We start from the raw sequence: 20,253 nt of genomic DNA, 5'->3' as shown, positions 1-20,253 counted from the left end.
AATGATGTACTTAAGTACAGATTTAAGGTATCTATACTTTACTCAATTACTAATTTTTCTTCCTACTTCTGACTTCTACTCATTACATTTTTACACAAGTATCTGTACTTTCTATTCCTTACTTTTTTAAATCAAACGTTACTCTTGTACGGAAGAGGATTAGGGCCACTGAAAAAGAAAAAGTTAACTGATTTTTTTTAATTTCAGTATAGTATGGGGAAAAAGTCAGAATTCTGACTTTAATCTCAGATTTCTAACTGAATTCTGACAATAAAAAAGTCAGAATTCTGAGAAAAAAGTCAGAATTCTGAAATTTTTCCCATGTTAAACTGAAATAAAATTTAAAAATCAGTTAACTTTTTTTTTTACAGTGGCCTTAATCCTCTTCCGTACTCTTGGTTCGGTTTAATGTTTCTAATATTTATTTCCCGTCATGTGCTCCATCCAATGCAGATCATTGGCTCCGCCCACATCTAGTGAAAACTGGTGTGATTGGATGAGTCATAGAAGGCAAACACTCATTGGTTAGCTAAAGGAAATCATCAGAAGCAAGCAGGTGTTCTTCAAACTGCTAACGTGAATTGTCTATGCCATGCTACAATGTGGGATTCAGAAAAAGATGTTGAAACGTCTGAAAGGTCGGACACAGGCGAGAGCGTATCGGGAGACGGAGACCAACAAGACCTCCCTCATCCTTGGCTCTATCTCAGAGAATTATAGAAATAGTCCAAAAATTGAGCTTTCATTCATATAGCGGCATCTGGCTGATTTTTTTAAAGGTTACTTTATACTTTTATACTTTAAGTAGTTTTTGGAGCGCATACTTTTTCACTTTTACTTGAGTAAAGAGGTCAAGTTGATACTTCAACTTTTACCAGAGGGTTTTTAAACTGCAGCATCTATGCTTCTAACTTTAGTAACAAAAGTGTGAACTTTTCACAGCGCTGTTGGTAGCGGACCAGAAATCAGCTACGTTCAAATGTACCGCTATTATGACTCCTTTTCATCCTTATCTGATCCTAGATCTGATGCAGATCTAGGATCCCCGATGGCATCCCATCATCGATGCTTCTCTAATTTTGACAAAGGCTGAACTTTATTTTATCTGTAAATTTCACTCTTTGAACTATGAATGATCCCATTTTGCTCATTTAGAAGTTTAGCATTAGTCCTGACTTTAACTTAGCCGATAAGTTAAACCTCAAAGTAAACCAGTTTTTATAGGAAGGAGTGAGAAATAACAGAACTGGTCCAGCAGAACCAGAACCGATAACCAAAGCTAAATTTAAAGGACAAACTTTGTTATTATTTGCTCTCCTCTTCATTTGATGTAGATATTTTTCTAAAGTTTTGAGAAACAGAAAATCAAAGTTTCAGCCTTTTTCCACAGAAAGTGAACTAAAGTGACCTAAAGAGGCGGAGCTTTGTGACAGAAGGAAGCCCGACAGCCTGCAGGTTGAATCACATTTATTTCAGTGCAGTTTGAGCAGCAGGATGTCAGAAGATGCAGAATGGATACAGACTCTGGCAGAGCAGAACTCGCGGTTCTGGACGGGTTTCCATCAGAAAAAGGACCAAGAAGCAGGAGATTGTTGAGCTGGAGGGAAACTTTCGGACAGACGATCAAAGATCTGCTTCTTCTACCATCAACATCTGAAGCTTTCGTTCTTTTAGCAGATTAAACCCTTTCCTTCTACTAAATAACTTTTAGATGTTGGTTTATTCAAAGCCGCAGTAATAATCCTTTAAACCTCAACAGGAGAGTCTGGGAACGCTGTGAGCGTCTGCAGAGTGGAGGAGCATCTTCGGACTTCATTCTGACGTCCTCAGAGTTTCACGGCGACGTGGAAAGAGATGAAAACGAGGAATTCTGCTGATTCAACATGCGGCAACAGGTACTGGCGCTAGGGGGCGCTGCTGCCTTCAGGGCCGGCAGCGCTGGATGAAGCGGGGGTACAGGCACACGTCCCGGATGTGGTGTCTGTTCAGCAGCCAGGTGAGGAAGCGCTCCAGGCCCAGGCCGTAGCCTCCGTGGGGACACGTCCCGTACTTCCTCTGAGACACGCAGCAAACAAAAACAAAAACGGTTTTTACGGGAAGGAAAACAGCGAACTGACGTCACAGAAGCAGCTGAGCTTCCAGTTACCTGATCCGTGTACCAGTAGTACGGAGTCGGGTCGATTCCCTCCCTCTGGTATCCCTCCAGCAGCTCATCAGAGTCCCAGATACGCATGGAGCCGCCGACGATCTCCCCGACGTTCGGCATCAACACGTCCACCTGCAGGAAGGAGCGTCCATCAATAACTACTAATAATGATCAGAATGGAAAATTAAAAACAGAACTGATAATATACTGAAGGTGGATTCAGTCACAGGAACTAGGGAAAATGTGTTACATCATTAATTTTATACAAAACTAGGGATGCACGATATAATCGGCCCCCTATCGGTATCGGCCTTAAAACTGAATATCGGACATCGGCCACCCCACCGATATTTAACCTGATATTTGATCAGCTTCTGAGTTTCTAAAGTCTAAAAAAAAATACTACTTCTATTTCTTCCTCAAAAACTTCTTTTTTACAGACTTAAAAACTTCTAAAGACGAGGGAAAAAATATTGATCCATTAAAATATCCCAATATCTTCATATGCTGATATATTGCCATTTAAAAACACCATATCAATCTCTTTTACTAATGAAATATGTCTATATGTCATCGTTATGCTACGAAATCCCCCGAAAATTCACCAAATGTTGCCATATTTTTATATGTTGATATATTGACGCGGTATCGATCTATTTTACTAACAAAATCTCACAAGAATTTGCAAAATATCACGAGAGTTTGTAACAGAACGATGAAATTTCACCAGATTTTGAAAGTAAAATAGATCGATACCGCGTTTTTAAAAATCTATTTGATATCAGCATATGAAAATATATTTGAGTATATTATTTTCCAAAGTGTCAGAAATGGATAACAAAACTGCTATTTTCAATGACTACTTATTTTTGTCCAGCTTTAACATCGGTATCGATATCGGTTATCGGCTACATGAGTTTTAAAATATCGGCATATCGGATACCGGCCAAAATCCCAATATCGTACATCCCTATACAAAAGTAAAAATATTCAACCGCTCAGTAAGAAATTAGTTGATTTTCAGCAACAATGATTTATAAAGAATAAAAAGAATCACAATACTATAAAGTATCAAATAGGGCTGCGTATTTTCGCCAAAGTCCTGAATCTCTTCGATATTGATTAATAAAGTTCTAAATTGATTCATTTCGATTTGATCTGTTTTTACAATAATGAAAGTGGTTCAACTGTGTTTCAAAATACTCGTCTTTTATTTTTTCCTGTCATATTAAACACAAAGTGCAAACTTGTAAATCAGACAGTTTAAACTGGAGATGTGAACAAAACTGTCTCAAAAGTGCAAACTTGTTTGTGAAATTGAAAAAGCCTCACTGAGCGAGCAGACGTGAAACAGCAGACATGCAGGAGCTGCATTATCTTCACTGCACAAACAATATTTGCAGCGTTTTCTGTAACTACAGGGTGTTTGCTGCTCAGCCCACATGTCTTCAGTCGACCTATTGGCTTTATTTGCAGCTGTCTGGCTTGAGGTATTTTGAGTGCATCTTTCCTGCTTATCTGAATGTGAACGTCACGAACGTCACTATAAAACTAATCGATCTCATTCCCTAGACATTGATTTTGCAAAAATGTAAAAAAACGATTCAAAATCAATTTTTTTACCCAGGCTTAATATCAATAGTTCATTCAATAGTAATTCAGTATAAACAAATCAATAACCCAAAATCCTTCATAACATATTTAATTAGACTCAAAACACCCAATTCAAATCAGAAAAAAACAACTAATAACTGAAAGTCCAAAACTGCCTCTTTTTATTTTTAATAATGTCCACAAAGGAGTTCCATATTTTCCGAATTAACAACAGAGTCCTGGAAGTGTTTAAGTCCAAAGTCCCGTTCCAGAATGAAAAATGCAAACGATAAACTCTCCGCAAAAAGATAAGAAAAAAAACTAGCATCACCAAAAATCCCCAAAAATAAAAATAAAGTCCAGATCTCAGCGGGAGCGTCTTTCTTTCCGCTCGGTGGCGTCTTCTTGCACCGGGCGGCGTCCTCTGGGTGCAAACTCTGATCCGGTTTCTAAATGTCCGTGCTGCGGAACTGGGACCAACTTCGATTCCTGTTTTATCTTCTTTTATTTTTAACTAGTTTTTAACATTTAAAATTTCCCGCTGCACAGATCTGACCGCCTATTTTTACTCACTAATTTTCTCCAAACCCCAAAAAACGGCATTCTGATGCCGTTTTTCGAACCAATGGAGATTCGAAATAATATTAACGATGAAATAAAACAGTTTGTTATCTGTACATTTTAATGTTGGTTAAACGAGGAAAACAGTGGTTTGGTTACAGGAATGTGTTCCTGTATCATTTAAAAGCAGATAGGATTTTACAAATAAGGACTTTTGAAGATGAAGAGTTTTAAAACTGGAACTTTCTCACATAAAGGTTTGGAGAGTACAGTAATTTCTGGAATATAAGCTGCTACTTTTTTCCCACACTTTGAACCATGCGGCTAATAAGAAGCTGCAGCTTTAATTACTCTTAAAACCTTTTTTTATTGAGAAGTTTTTCATAATTTATGAGAACCTTTTCCTCAGTGAAACTGGATAAACATGAAATGCGTGAGAAAATTAATCCTTTCAAAATAATTCCAGCTTTTAATTTAGAACAAAAAGACGAATCCGTTGGAGGGAAAATCAGAAAAATGAAACGCCGTCATCAGGGGTCGATCTTCCCATCTGGTTTATGGGCCTTTGGGTTCCTGCTGGTTTATTTTCTAGATTTTTCCATCTGATCCGGTTCTTTCTCAGTTTTAACGTTCGAGACAAACAGAGAAGTTCTGAACGTGTTTAATCAACTGCTGTTTTTCTCAGGGCTGTGGGTCGGGCCCATCTGGTAAGAAAGGGGCTGTAAAACTGGACCCTGGTCCTGGAAGCTGTTAGCTATGCCTCCTATACTCGGTGCTTCGGTTAGCAGACTCCTTAAACCCAGCCTCGGGTTTAAAGACTCTTCTGTTTTCTTACCGACTCGGTGAGGCGGCGGTCCTCCGGGCAGCGCTGCATGTAGAAGGACTTGATCTCGGCGGGGAAGCGACAGAGCAGGATGGTCTCGTTGATGGTGTCGGTCATCAGCCTCTCCGGAGCTTCGGGGATGTCCTGGGAAAATTCCGGAGCGAACGCGTTAATGTGGAACCAAACGGATCTGAGCTCCCATTAGAGATGGTGCTTTTCTCTTCAGAACTGGAACCGTTAAACCATTTCTATGTTCGGTTCAGAGGAAAGAACTGCAGTAGGGTCAGCAGACAAAAGCACCCTCTGCTGGCCACTCTGATAACTACAACAAATCTTTTAGGATGGGTTAGGGTTTCCCTATGGAGAGAATTTTCTGCCATAACGTTTTGTAGAAAAAAAAAGCATTTTGCGCACAAACATAAAGCATGTTTCAAACAAACAAATCTTATCACTCATGAATAAACATGTCGCACTCAAATAAATCTTATTGTTCAAAAATAAAACTTGTTTTTCAAACTCTGTTTAAATGTTGCACACACAAAAATTAGTTTTACAAACCGGACTCTAAAGTTTCACTAAAAATATAAGTTATAAATTGTCCTCGAGTACAAAAAGATCTCTGCTCGCATAGAAAACAGCCTCTCCTCGCGTACGAGACAATTCTACGCACTCCGCAGCAAGTTTCTGCCAAAAGTCACATCATTAATAAAGAATTGTCATTCTGACTAACCGACAGCAGGAGGCGCCATCCAATCAAACCAACTGAAACATGCTTTTTTTTGTATGCAACGTTTCGGCAGAAAATTCACTTCATATTTCCTCCTGATCAAAAGACGCTCACCTTGGCCCTTAAAGCCCGAATATATCGTCATTTGTTGGACGGAAGAATGTTGGTTGGAAAATGTTTACATATCGCCCAATCTTATGCTAGCTCAGACGGCGAGCAGCAGAATCAGCAGGTTTACACACAACGAGCATCAAGGCGCAGCAAAATGCCCTGCAGCGCGTTTTGAGCAGCAGGAGCGGCCCCTCATGAGCTTCCACCAACAGGAGGGGAAAACCCTGGAGAGGCGAGCGGGCCTGAGGCAGCTGCTGCTGGGGATTCCCAGTGACAGCGCAGCGCCGGTATGTGGGGGTCTGAGCGGCTCCCACAGAGAAATAATCTTTGAAGGCAGGATGGTAATCTTACGGAAGAGGATTAGGGCCAGTGGAAAAAAAAAGTTAACTGATTTTTTTTATTTTATTTCAGTATAGTATGGGAAAAAAGTCAGAATTCTCACTTTTTTTCTCAGAATTCTCACTTTTTTCCCAGACTAAACTGAAATAAAATTTAAAAATCAGTTAACTTTTTTTTTTCCAGTGGCCCTAATCCTATAATCTGGATGAACTGACTGCACAGACCGTGTTTTCAGGACTTTCTCACTTCAACATAGATTCTAACTACTTTTTACCCGCTGATCACAGCTAATATAGCCGCCATTGTTCCAGGCAAGGAAAGGATAGGGTTAGCTCCGCCCACCGCGCAGTTAGAGCAGCAAAGATGCTTCAGCCGTGCGTCAGAAATAAACGCGCTTTTTTGCTGCTCCTGCTGCGTTCGGTCTGAACTTGAGACTGACATTTTTTCGGGAATCCCATGGGTCACGGGATTCCTGTGGGATGGGAGTCAGTATTAGTAACGATCACGGGATTGGGACGGTACAGGATTAAACATTAACGGGAGCAGACGGGAGCGGGAGCAAACCAATAGTAACTTCCGCTCTGAGTTTTTCACCAGCGCTCAAAAACAACACGAATGGGAGTGGTGCAGGAGCGGGAGTCATTCTGAATGGGAGCGGGATGGGAGTGGGAGTAATTTCACCAGGAGTGGGACGGGACAGGATTTAGATTTCTACTCTGGCCCGGGATCGGGACGGGACACCATTTTTTTCTGTGGGAGTGGGACGGGACAGGAGTGAAAATCCACTCCCGTGTCAGTCTCTAGTCTGAACGTAGCATTAGCATCTTTACCACTACGGTGGCCTGCTAGGTCCACCAACGTATCGTTTCTGGCTGAGCGCAGAATTAAGGCGAATCGCATCAGAGTCCGATGTCAGATTCTTGTGCTTCTGTTTAGGTGGAGTTGGGCAGAAATCTGCTCCGACTTCTTTGACTAAACACTGAAACCGAATCAAACTGGTTTTTCTTTTTTTTCTTCTTGTTGGTGAAATTTGACCAAACAGCTAATAATCAGTCCAGATGTTTGGTTTCGAGTCACCTCTCCAAACTCGTAGAAGGTCCCGTCGTCCTTCCTGACATCGTGCTCTCTGAGCCACTCGATGGCCTCCGTGTAGTTCATCCTCTTGAAGGGTCTCTTAGGAGGTTTGAAGTCCTGCAAAGCAAAACGACACCATCACTCCCACACCAAGGCGTGGAGACGGGCGGAAGGGTCACCCTCCCCCTCGTACCGGGTTGATGTCGTAGAGCAGCTGGGCAGCGGGGGACTGGAGAACCCGATCCACCACGTCACAGACCAGGTCCTCTAGTCTGCTCAGCAGGTCCTCAAACGTGATGAAGGGACACTCTGCCTCGATGTGAGTGTACCTGAGCACAGACATGTTGACAGAAAAGCTCAAGCAGACACACCTGGATGTGAAGCGGCCTGAAAGTTTTCCTCCTCAGGCTTTCTGGAGATCTGAGTGGTGGACCTCAGGTGAAGCTTTAGCTTCTCCAGGTCAGTACTCCAACTCTACAGACTCACTCTGACAGATGCCTGCGGGTTCTGGACTGCTCGGCCCGGTAAGACTGGGCGATGCAGAAGGTGTCGCCCAGGGCGGGGATGCACGTCTCCAGGTAGAGCTGGGAGGACTGGGTCAGGTACGCCTGCTCGCCAAAGTAGTTGAGGTTAAAGAGCGTAGAGCCTCCTTCCACCTGCGTCTGCACCAGCGTGGGGGGAGTGATCTGGAAACGGAGGATCAAACGACGTCTGAGAAGCTGTTCTGTACTGCTGCCGAGCAGATTTCATGTTAGGGGAACTAAATTAGTCAGAGACAATTTAGGTTTGAAAATATTCCTTTAAAGTTAGTGGCACATTGTGTAAAAGCAACTATTAAGGATGTTTTCATTTTTTCTGTCAGTACATGGAGCGCATTAGCTAGCTTACCACTTAGCTTTGTAATCTTAATCATTAGGCTTAGTGGATAAACTGAGCAATAAAGCTAAAAAGCTAATATGCTAATTTATGTGTAAACTGTTTATCTTGTCAAGTACTTGGATGAAGCAATATTTAGCTACTTCTACCATAAGCTAACCAGCTAACAGCTAATCTGCATTTTAGCTCCTTCAGCTGAGCTTAGCATGTAAACTGCTTTGATAATGGGTTCAGTGAAGCTGCTAATAAACATATTAGCTACTTAGCCTTTTGTCCTCTTACATCATCGACTTAGCTGATATGGTTAGCTGCAGGTTAGCAACTTAGTTAATGGGTTTAGTTGATTTAATTGACAGTATAGTTTATAAGCTAATGAGCTTAACTGAAATGATAACTGAATTTCATTTACTTTGTGCACAAAATGCTTATTAGCCGTCTAGCTAACAGGCAAAGATGATATGCTAACACCAACAACAGGCTGTATATTTCACTCAGTTAGCCCTGGCTGTCGCAGGCGGGCCGACGTTAAGCCAGGCACCCGCAAGGGGGCCGACGTTAGCACAGGCACCTGCAAGGGTGCCGACGTTAGCTCAGGCACCCGCAAGGGGGCCGACGTTAGCTCTGAGCCGACGTTAGCACAGGCACCCGCAAGGGGGCCGACGTTAGCTCTGGGCCGACGTTAGCACAGGCACCCGCAAGGGGGCCGACGTTAGCTCTGAGCCGACGTTAGCACAGGCACCCGCAAGGGTGCCGACGTTAGCCCAGGCACCCGCAAGGGGGCCGACGTTAGCTCTGAGCCGACGTTAGCACAGGCACCCGCAAGGGGGCCGACGTTAGCTCTGGGCCGACGTTAGCACAGGCACCCGCAAGGGTGCCGACGTTAGCCCAGGCACCCGCAAGGGGGCCGACGTTAGCTCTGAGCCGACGTTAGCCCAGGAAGCTGCAAGCGGGCCGATGTTAGAACTTTTAACTTAATCCTCTGAGCTCTGTGAGCGCTAACCTGGAAGCTGCTGCTGCCGCAGTGCATGCTGGGACAGCTGTCAGTCTGGAGAACGGACAGGTCTGCTCTGATGCATACTGGGTAAAGAGGGGGCGGCCAGAACAACATCCGGGGACTTTGTCCGTCCTCAGTCTGCTGTTCTAGTAAACTGGAACAGCGCTAGGACTGAGGATGATGACGTTTCACGAGGACACGAGGACGCACAAGTACACATAGTGAGAAACAGCCAGTGTCTCCATCAGAATCGCCCTACAGGCTAAAAAGCTTCCCTCTAATAATCATCACTTCTATTTTATCAAACTTTAGCTGCTGGGTTCATTTGAACGTTTAATTATCCAGTGAAAAAATGGTGAAAAATTCTAAATATAAAAGATATTTTTTGACAATGGTGATCTGATCCCTGAGATATACGGAGGGCCGCTATACATCATGGAATACAGATGAAAGTAGATCTAAAATCTGGTTTAAATCTTAAATAAAACATTAGAATTATAACACAAATAGTTAAATATCCAATGAAATAAATGAAAATCATTAAAGTAATTAAATATCTACATTCATTTAGATATAAATGTATTTAAACATGAACATAATTCAGTGCGTATGAATACATATAGTGAATTGAGTGATTTTCGGGGTCCCAGGGTGAAATGTTTGGGCCCCCCTCCTCCGCAGTATACTGGAGCGTGGGTTAGCGGCGCCGTGCGTCACCTCGTAATACCCGCGGCTGAAGAAGTGGTCCCTGAAGCACTGGGTAACGGTGGACCTCACTCGCAGGATCTTGGAGACGTTCTCTCCGCGGATCAGCATGTGCCGGTTGTTCAGCTGGACGTCCACGTCCGACTCTTCGTTCAGCAGGTTGTCGGCGCCGCCCGCCGGAGCCAAGCCGATCAGTTCCCAGAAGTCGCAGTGCAGCTCATGGCCACCAGGGGCCTGGAGAAAAAACTCTGTTAGCATTTTTAATGTATGTTAAACACGCCCACCTGTTTTTATCCAGTTATTTTACCATAAATAGAACCAACTGAAGGTTTGTCTGAGTGCAGGAGGTGCGTTTGATGCGTTTACCTGTTTCCCCTCCGGAACCGGAGTGATGGTCCCGTAAAGAGCTACGGTGCTCTCTGTGGACAGCACCAGCCCATTGTAGCACTGGCACTGAACAACAGAAAAATACACTTAAAGTCAAAAGGTTTTCTGAAGCGTTTAAACTGAAACTGATTGAAAAAGCAGCCAGAGAACTAAAAGAACGTCCAAACGTCCTCAAAAAGGTAAGCAGCTTTGATGGGGACATGCAGGGAGGTGAGAGCAGCCGTACCAGCTGATCAGACAGGACGCACTGGAGGAAACCGGTTCCGTCTCGCAGCACCATGAACATCAGGTTCTTTCCTGCAGGGAACAGGAAGGTTCAGTCAGTCCCGGCTCAGCTAAGCCGCCATGTTGGTTTCTGTCTGCGGCGCTGCTCACCCTGCCTCCTGAGGCGGTGCACCCATCCAAACACTTTCACCCTCTGACCTCGTTTGGCCTCCAGTTTATGGATTTTCACCTGAGAAAAGGAAACATTTCTGTTGCAGCATCAAGGTTTGATCCTTAAAGCTTCTGGTGAGACCTGAGCTCCGACCTGCTGACCCCCTAATGTCAATGTTGGCATCATAACAGATGTTTGACCCATTGAAACAAACAAAACAATTAACCACAATGTGTTTTTCAGTAAAATCAATCATTTACTGATATCTTTTAAAAATGTATCATTAAGGCTGAGGCATTGACTTTTAAACATCCTTATGACCTTAAAGGCCTATTTTTCCTCCCTTTTTAACCTCTTTCCTGTGTTCTAAAGTCATCCATCATCTAGACCAGGAACTAAGAGGCATTTAGACGATTAGTGTCTCTGATTAATCCTCATGAGTTCTGCCGTCGGAAGCCGCTGTAGCTACCAGATCTGCTCCATCCCTGCTTCCTGCCAGCGACGTTACGCTATGATTGGCTCAACGTTTCCACATGATGTAAAACATTGTGGTTGCCCAGACAACGATAACATCACGCAGGGCGTGCAGAGTCGATAGCATCTGTAGCGTTAGCGTGTCTAATGACCAATGAGGTTTTACCTGATCGATTTAACTGTGGCTAGCTGTAGCTAACATGTTAGCCTCTTTTAGCTCGGTCAGTTAGCCATATTAAGCTACACTACTTTTAAATTTGTAGCATCGACAACCGTTCGTTTTTTAAAAGTAGAGTAACTGTTTTATTTCTCTAAAATCTCTACGAAAGTCAACTTTAGGATGTTCCAATTGTCCTCCTCTGACCTCAGATCTTAATAGAAAGAATAAAAATAAACAGACTATTTTAGATCATCAATGAAACGTAAAATAATCGTAAATATAGGGAATAATATGTTGACACTCCTACAGAGATTTGATCCTTAAGAAACAGGAGCGATACAGTTTGTCAGAGTGGAGTTGCCATATGATGACGTCATAAGAAGGGGCGGGGCCCCGAGCAGATCTGGTACCTACAGCGGGCATACACTGTTCTGCCCTTTTCCAGCCGATTGTCCAGTCGTGCCAGTATTTTTTGTATCGTGCCGAGTTTCGTGGTACAGTTTGAGCCGTAGCTGCGTGTGACGATTGAAAATATCGTATTTTCACCCTGTGAAAACGAGCACCTGGAGAAAATCTACGTAGATCAGCTCCCTCTAGGAAGCAGCTATGTTAACCACACCGTGTCTGCACTGTAAATAAACACCCACTCTCTCTGATTAGGGAGTGATGATGATGATGATTCCATCTCAAAGTGGAGAAGCAGTGGCTCTTTTAGCAGCTAATCTCATCACGGCAAAAACTTTTGTTTTTTAGCTAAAATAATCCGTGTTTGGGTGCAGACAGGTTCAGACTGTTCAGCCTTCAGACGTAGTTTGATGCGGCAGCAACATGGAGGCTTCACTTCCAAGGGAAACAAATTAGCACAAATGTAGACCTGAAGCCAATATTTCATCTTCTTTAAAAAAGAAAAGCAGCAATATGATCTTTCAAAGACATACTTCAGCTTCCTGTTTGATGAGCTAAGGTGTTTGAGAAGCATAAACCTCACGCTGATTATGAACCACTGACCGGCTCCGCCTCCGGGAGGCTGGGATCGTTCTCTATCACGATCTTCCTGGCCTCCTCCAGGTTCTTCTCCCTCCTCTCGTTGTCCTCAGCCTGTTTAAACAGACATCAGGTCACAGTTCAGCCTTTCAGAGAATCCCAGGAAAAACTGATCCACAAACCTCCTTTTTCTCCTTGGCGTCGTTCTTCATCTGCTCGCGGTTGAAGGCTTTCTTAGCGTTCTTCATCTGCGTCTTTGAGATAACCGCCCAGCGCTAAAGACCAGAGACAAGCATGAATAAAGCTGGAGCTCCCAGTGAATAGCCTGTCTCTAGCTGCTCCGTTTCTACGGCCAACGCAGGAAGCAGCTGGAGCAGCAGAGGATCCAGGGACATGAAGCAGGTTCATCAAACTCAGATTCTAATCCTAAACTCTGAATTGATCCAGCCTAAAGTCGGAAGCTCTGGGGTTTTGGGTTTAACAACAGCTGCTTTGAATTAGTTCAGTCAACTCCAAGTAGGTTCAGTCAGAGTTAAACGTGCGTAACAAGCCATCATCACCATGACAACAGGAAGAGAAGATTGATGCTGCAGTTAATGTGTAGGTTAATATGGAGTGGGCTATGGCAGGCTGAACTGTAATTATATATTTTCTAAGTTACATTTTTTGCAGCAGAAACTGAATTTCAGCAAAAAAAAAAAACAGAATTATAGCAGTAAGCATTTAGTTTTATTTATCTAGAAATGTTTAAACACTTTAAGTGGCTGTTATGAAAGTTATCAGCTGTTCCTCAAACTCTGCGGTGGGTCAGGATGGACGTAAGAAGAAAAGCTTCATTTTCTGGTTTTTACAGTTATAGATTTACTCACAGAGGTTGGAAATGAACAAACAGCAGCGAAACGAAGAGGAATATCATGTTTTTTTACTTTGACAAAAAATTTACATAGATTTCTAGACAAAAATATTTAATTTCCACCAGAAATATTCTCAAAATGTAAAAATGATCATAATTTGTTTTCCACTTGTATTAATTAACTTAAAATGTTGAATATAAATAGCTTTAGAAACAAGAGTTCGTCCTTTAAAACATCTTAATCTGTAGGAAGTTTATCGCTGGTTTAGATCAGTTTCTTCTCTTTAGTCCTTCTGATCAACTCAGTTTGATCATTAGTTTCAGTTTTTACTGTGATCCCTGAGAGTTTTTCCCTCACAAAGATGGCAGCCGGGCTCAGCCCAGCAGAACCAGCTGACTGGACTGCACCTGTCCTGAGGGGGGCAGCGATGCGCCGGCCGGGATGAAAAGATGTCTTTGATCGCGGTACTAACCTAGCTGCTGTTTGCCGCACGCCAAAAATGAAAAAAAAATTATGAAACAGCAGCTTTAGGTCAGTTACGTCTCCTCTGTGCAGTTTTTCAGAGTTTTTCCTCTAATCAGCTCAGGGTTTGTATTAAAACAAAAAGGCGTTTTTCTAATGATAACTGCGACTTGTCGCTCCTCTCCGCTCGGTCGCTCTCATCGTAGAAACCGAAGTTAAACAATGAAATCTTTTCATATAAATAAATAAAACAACGCTTTGCTAACTTTCCTTCTTAGATCGTCTATTTCTAATTTATTTATCATCCAGAATCTTAGCTTAGAAACTGAACTTCTTCCACTTCTTCTTTCCATCAGGACTCCATCAATGCAGTTTTACTGAACTCTTCTTTTAGATAATAATAATCATTTAATTTAGTTTTGCTCCAATTTAAAATAAATTTATTTTCATCAAACCAATTTTTCACCTTTATAATTTATCTCTTATTTGTTTAATTATTTCCAGTAAATGATGTTCTTCCATAATGGAGTTCTGATACGAGGCCCACAGCTGAGTATGGTGGAGGAACGTGATGCTGTGGGCCCTGGAAACGGTCAAATGTGTGCTGTGATGAACTGGAATCGCCGAGAGCTTTCAGATTAAAATCCGATCTGCTGATCCAGAACATCTGGACACATGAGCCTAAAATCACCGCAGCCCTCTGAGATCAATCCTACAGAACAGAGCTGAGCAGCGTCTTCAGGGACCTTTTCCCCATTTCCAGATCCAGACCAACAGGAGACGTTAGACTCACCTCCCCCTCCTTCTGGGATTCCACGTAGATGGTGGGAAACGGCTCCTTCCCAGCAAACAGCAGAGCCTGACGGGTTTGGAGCAGAATCACAACGTTAGAAACCAACCAAACTAAAGATTCCCAGCACTTCTGTATAAAAAGCCTTTTCCCAGAAATAAAGGAGCATAAATCAGTGCAGGTGTTTGAAATTCATTGTTTTGTTCCAGGATAGTTTATCAAACATGTTTTTATCGTCTTTGTACAGGAAAACCTGCCTTAAGGGGAGTTTTGAAGGGTTTCTTCTCCGACCCGTCTCCATCCTGGTCGCTGCCACATTTGTCAGAGACGTAAAGCTCACCTGAGAAACGACAAAATAAAAACAGAGTCAGGAGAAGATGCTGGTGAAGATTCTCAGTCATCCAGGTCATAATTATTACAAAAAAAAAAAGTTAAAATCAATCCACTGGACTTTGTTTCCAAGTTTGAAGACGTTTCTCTTCCATCCAGGAAGATTTTTCAATTCAAAATGTCAGAAATAGCGTTTAGTTCCAGGTTTTATCCAGCAGCCCAACAAAGCCTTCTTTTAGTTTAGAAAACATGCAAATAGAAACGGAGGAACGGGTCCCCCCCTTTGGAATGGGGGTGTCAGGTAAAGGATGAAGATAGAAATGAATGCATTTCCACTGAAAGGTCTGCGTGACGCTAAAACGCTCCTGATCTTTCTGTCCGTCTGATGTAAGGTTCCTCCAGGAACAATCAAACATTCAACAGTTTGCTGCTCAGAGAAGCTGCTGCTGGACTTCAGCTGAATCCAGTTTAACGGAAAATGGAGAAAAAGTTTAGATTCAAACGGTTTTCCTCTAATCCAGCAATCAGAGCAGGGGAACGCTTTGTTCTGCTGTCAGAGTTTTTAAACAGGCGGTTCTGGTTTCTCTCTGAGGAACGGGGCTCCATGAAGGTCATTAGGGGGGGGGGGGGGGGGGGGGGGGGGGGGGGTACACGTCACAATACTATATTATCACAATATTGCAATATAACTATATATTGTGATGTTTTTGGCAGCTATCATACTGAATGCATCGTTAAAAGCAGGTGCTGTTTATGTTATTGATCATTGAGGTATTTTGGCAGCCATCTTGTTTGGGGTTTGAGTTCAGTCCACGTCCAGCTTCAGATGTGGCGCTGCGCCGCACAGCTAAAGGGCTGAACGGCGCCATCTACCATAGCGGCGGGGCATAGGAAGCCCATTTTCCTTTGTTGTTTTTTATTTATTAATATCAGGAACTGAAACATTGGTAGAATAGAACAGAATTCAGCTTAATTGTCATTCCGCTGTCTCGAGTACAAAGCAACAAAATTCCCTCTCTGCATTTAACCCCTCCCCTTTTGGAGCAGTGAGCTGCCATGGTGCGGCGCCCGGGGAGCAGTAGGGAGTTATGGGTCTTACTCAGGGAGCCAGAGTGGCAGGCTGTGTGGATCGAACTACTAGACCAACACTGCCCCCATATTATATCAGGCATCCAACCCCCCCCCACAGTCATGACATCATAAAGCTTCTCCAGCTAGCATGCTAACAGCTAGCATATCTTCTTCTATCCTGTTCCATCGGTTCCACTGTTCTATCGCCTCCTTCCGCTGCTCCTCCATCAGCGCCGCTAAATGGAGCCGTTTAGGAGAACTGAAGGAGTTTAGATTCACTAACAGGAAGTCCATCCTGGATCCTGGGATCCATTAAACACAGGAAATGATCTGAACCGGACTCTGGAACCTTTCATGGTTCTGTTCTGGCATGGATCCTTTTACTGCAAATTCCACAGAGGCTCTGAAAGACTTAGACAAACCTCGCCATTTTGTAAACACTTCGTTTATAGCGCTTTCAGGGAGTACATTTTTTCTTTTTTAGCAGCAGTTTATCAGTGAAAAACAACAATAAAGTGCAGCAGTGATCAAATGTTAACGTTATAGGAGAGACATGGTGCACAGAGGCAGTGATGTGGAAGGTTCAGAGCAGTGCAAACTAAGGTGGGCTCTCCTCATCCTCCGCAGGAAGTCCAAGCACTTCTGGGCCCTTTGGACCAGTGAGGTGGTGTTTCCAGTCCAGGTGAGGGTGTCTGTGATGTTAACCCCCAGGACTCTGATTCAGAATGAATACGCCCTCTAGTGGACAGCAGTAACATCACTACACAAAGATGTTCCATCTTAACAAACGTTATCAGTTAGATTGAATAAATCTTATTTAAACAAACCATGTCTTGAAAATCATCCCTAATTCAATCCAATTCAACAATAAACTGAGCAGATCCAACTAAAAGGAGAACATGTCTGACTTATTGCTGCTGGTTAAATCCGGGCTGATGCTGCACCGCACAGCTCTGCCTGAATGGAGGCTCCTCTGAGACTGTTCCCAGGCAACCTTCAGCATCTAGAGGGGAAACACTGCCCCCTGCAGGTGAAAATGAGGAGAGCAAATGCTGAACCATCCCCAGCCGGTTCCTCCCGGCCCCCTCTGGCTTCCACATCTTCTCAGCATCGCTAAACCTGCCGATGGTGCCACTGCTGCTTCAACCACCTCAGCCTCTTCTACCCAGGGGGGCTACCACCCTCACAGCATCATCATCATCATCGTCCTCCAGGGTAAAAATCCCAGTTGGATGCTAAGATCCAGATCCATCTGACATCACTGATGCCAACAAACATGAATGATGCGCATTCCAGAACCAGATATACTGACTTAATATCAATGTTTTTTATCGTTGCTGCTTTCCTGATCAAGGCTGCACTTCAAAAAATGAAATTGTATAGAGAGCTTTTATAAACTAAATTTCTTTTTGTCTACACTTGTGCAGAGAAAATTATAAAATAAATCTGTCTAAGTCTAATGGTTTGATAAATGCTCAGACTGACCAATGACCAGGAGTCTGAACAAGCGTGAAACTCATCCTCTGGGTTCCAGGAACTGATACTGAAAGTGAAACAAAGCAGCTTGGAAAAAGTTGCTGTCTGATGCAACGTTGCAGCAGAACATAAGAAAACATGGAAACATTTCAGACGTCCGACATTTTATGAAATGTTTAACTGAGGTGATTCAAACCAGACAGAGATGATGGGATGAAAATGAGAATAAAAATGCTAAAGATCTAAATAAATGACTTTTAAGCATTAATTGATTTATTACATAAAGTTAAATGCATCAAGCATCAATGTCTGTATATTTAGACATTATTGGCTCAAAGCTTACAGAAATCTCCAGAATTAATATTTTAAAAATTGAGATAATGATTTCCAGATTAGATTTTTCCAGCTTTTTTAACTTAATGTCATTAAACTGTCACAAACACAAAGCATCGAAACAAACTCTCTGCATTTAACTAAATGTCATTAAATTGGATAAACTCGCTTCAATTTCATTCTTCAAAACAATTCTATCATCCAGGTTCACAGACACTAACAGTGACTTTTGGATTTTCTGTTGTGTTTTAAACTGTATTTTATGTGTGTATTACTAAAGTATTTATTTTAGCCCTACTTCTCTTTTCCTAAGTGTCAGGCCGCCATTGTAAACAAGAACTTGTTCTTTATGACTTGCCTGTAAAAATAAAAGGTATATAAAAAAAAAAGAAACAAAACATCTCCTTGGGGAACAGTGGGCTGCCATTGTGCGGTGCCCAGGGAGCAAATATCAGCTGTGCTGCTGCCATCAACACCTTTGTTTCTAGATGTTGGAGCTTGGCCTGTTTTCCAGTGTAGTCCTGTTTCTCTGACTGTGACTAACTGGATGTGCTCTCTTCATCCTCTGACATGGGAGCTGGCTCGGAGCTCGTCTGCCTGGCTGTGTGTTTCCTGGACGGGGCCGCCTGTGGAGCTGGTTGACAGTTGCCTTTTGTATCTATGCTTCTTTTTCTATGTCTGCTTCTGTCTCCTTGAACCCCAGTGGGCCTCAGCAGATGGCCGCTCACACTGAGCCTGGTTCTGCTGGAGGTTTCTTCCTGTTCAAAGGGAGTTTTTCCTCTCCACTGTCGCTACAAGCATGCTTAGTGTGAGGGATTGCTGAAGAGTCAATGCAATCAGCTGGTTTTCCTTTCCCTGAGATGATATGATGTGAATTGGAGCTATAGAAATAAACTTTATAGAATTTATTTTTCACAAAATTTCAAACATCAGAAACTCGATGTCAACTTTCCCACTAAGTCATAATTATCAAGTTCAACAGCAAAACCAGCTTAAAGTAAATCATATTAAAATCATTAACTGCTGTCCCTCAGCATTATCTTTTAAAAACAGCAAATATCTTCTTATTAACCAGCATTTATTATATTATGTAATTAGCAGAAGAACCGGATGAATCAAGTCGTGTTTTCTGCAAAAAGCTGATCTTCAGGTTTCCTTTTTTTACCTCAGCATCCCAGGATGACAGCTGCCTGAGGGGTTAGCCTGAGCTAGCCTGGGTTAGCATCCTGTTAGCATCTGGTCTGTAACTGCGGCTAACATTCAGTCTGTAATTAATTACATCACTGAGAGTAAAATGGGTCAAACCTGATCGGTAATGAATTATAAAGCTTTAGATAAAAACCACTTTTATCACCACAATAGTGATCCAGACAGAAGCACACATGTCCTGCTAACCAGCTAGCTAGCGACAGCATCATTTCTACTTACCGACTGAGAATTGCTCCACTCCTTTAGTTATCTCCGTCGCCATGTTGGCCCGCGTCTAAAAACGGCTCCCTGGAAAAACCAAAAGTTGCGTTTCTGCGTTCAGATATTAAGGTTCTGCTAGAATCGAGCACCGGTGACGTCTCCTGCTCCCAACACGCAACTTTGCATCAGCTTTGCTACCGGGAGGTTCAGAGGAGGAGGCGGTGGGCGGGATTTTCCTACGGAGACACCTGATTGGTCACGCTGTACACGTAATCGCTAGAGCGTTGTAGCTGATTGGCTATTTGTGAGGGCAAGAACAGACGCATTTGGGGCTCGATTAATGACACAATCTTAAGAACCTAGAATGTTTAGAAGAGAAGCAACTTAGGAATTATGTTTGCACCAGTTAGATCACGGGATTTAATGATAATGTTCTTACGTTTTCTACACAAAAAACTATAGAAAATTTTATTTTATGGTAATTCTGCAAGAGAGAGTCGGATTTTATATAATCTATTGAACGTATCACGAAGAACGGGGGCGGGGTTACACTAGATCGTAGGTCTTAAACAGGGGGTCCGCGACCCCTAGGGGGATGAAGCTGGACACCGTTTCATTCACAACACCTGTCCCATCAACCAGGAATCAGAAATACTTTAATAATCCCAGGGAGGGATTACTTTGTTACATTAATCTGTATCATACGATATATATAATTATATACAATATATAATTAGGGGGTCCCATTTCAATCTCGCCATCAGTCAAAGTGGGGCTAAAGTGGTCTCCATGGAAACGTTAATAACCTTACATTTTAATCACGGATATCACCCTCCTCATTAGCATTAACATCACTTACAACTGGACTTGTAAAAGTGTTGAGCATCATGCGTTAGTAATAAAATCTTTTTGGCCAGTTATCTCACCTTTCTGATTCCTGATCCTCCACGGACGGGTTGGTCGTTGGATCGCCAACTTGAAGAGGGAGGATTTGCCATCGAACTTCTGGCCAGAGAAAAAACCCGTAATATGTAGCCAACATTTGGAAGAAGAATGTTTTCAAGATGACTTGGATAATAGCGCGTTGTGACAAACACCAGATACAGCACTGGGACTTGATCAACAGCCGATACCGCACCGCGACGTCACCAACCAGTAGGTGGCAGTAGTGTTCTTTGACAAACATGGATGCCTCCA

At 42.8% G+C, this 20,253-nt stretch overlaps 1 protein-coding gene across 2 annotated transcripts; it reads right to left on the bottom strand.

Moving 5' to 3' along the window:
- Nucleotides 1-1,450: 1,450 nt before the first annotated feature.
- On the bottom strand, nt 1,451-19,274 carry nars1 (asparaginyl-tRNA synthetase 1). 2 transcript variants are annotated; one of them, XM_038287154.1, is made up of 15 exons: nt 19,075-19,273; nt 14,694-14,776; nt 14,440-14,505; nt 12,513-12,605; nt 12,355-12,444; nt 10,712-10,790; nt 10,563-10,633; nt 10,316-10,402; nt 9,962-10,183; nt 7,861-8,060; nt 7,568-7,703; nt 7,378-7,491; nt 5,136-5,267; nt 2,147-2,278; nt 1,451-2,055 (listed from the first exon to the last, which is right to left on the bottom strand). In XM_038287154.1, the coding sequence occupies exons 1-15, from the start codon at nt 19,115-19,117 to the stop codon at nt 1,924-1,926; spliced, it is 1,680 nt and encodes a 559-aa protein (XP_038143082.1). In that variant the 5' UTR covers nt 19,118-19,273; the 3' UTR covers nt 1,451-1,923. The 2 variants fall into 2 exon arrangements, with proteins under 2 accessions (XP_038143082.1, XP_038143083.1); XM_038287155.1 differs by lacking the exons at nt 1,451-2,055; nt 2,147-2,278; nt 5,136-5,267 and adding an exon at nt 7,218-7,310 and having other exon boundaries at nt 7,345-7,491; nt 19,075-19,274.
- Between the last annotated feature and the right edge of the window lie 979 nt (nt 19,275-20,253).

This window comes from Cyprinodon tularosa, unplaced genomic scaffold (genome assembly GCF_016077235.1).
Source record: "Cyprinodon tularosa strain WSP-4 unplaced genomic scaffold, ASM1607723v1 ctg236, whole genome shotgun sequence".
NCBI classification, from domain to species: domain Eukaryota; kingdom Metazoa; phylum Chordata; class Actinopteri; order Cyprinodontiformes; family Cyprinodontidae; genus Cyprinodon; species Cyprinodon tularosa.
This window is presented reverse-complemented; position numbering and strand designations above follow the sequence as displayed.

Excerpts from the sequence above, each read along its gene's own strand:
- nars1 (XM_038287154.1), bottom strand. The coding sequence starts at position 19,117 with ATGGCGACGGAGATAACTAAAGGAGTGGAGCAATTCTCAGTCG. Across the intron at positions 8,061-9,961 it reads TCAGCCGCGGGTATTACGAG|ATCACTCCCCCCACGCTGGT; the intron begins GTGACGCACGGC and ends CTCCGTTTCCAG. Across the intron at positions 2,056-2,146 it reads ACTACTGGTACACGGATCAG|AGGAAGTACGGGACGTGTCC; the intron begins GTAACTGGAAGC and ends TGCGTGTCTCAG.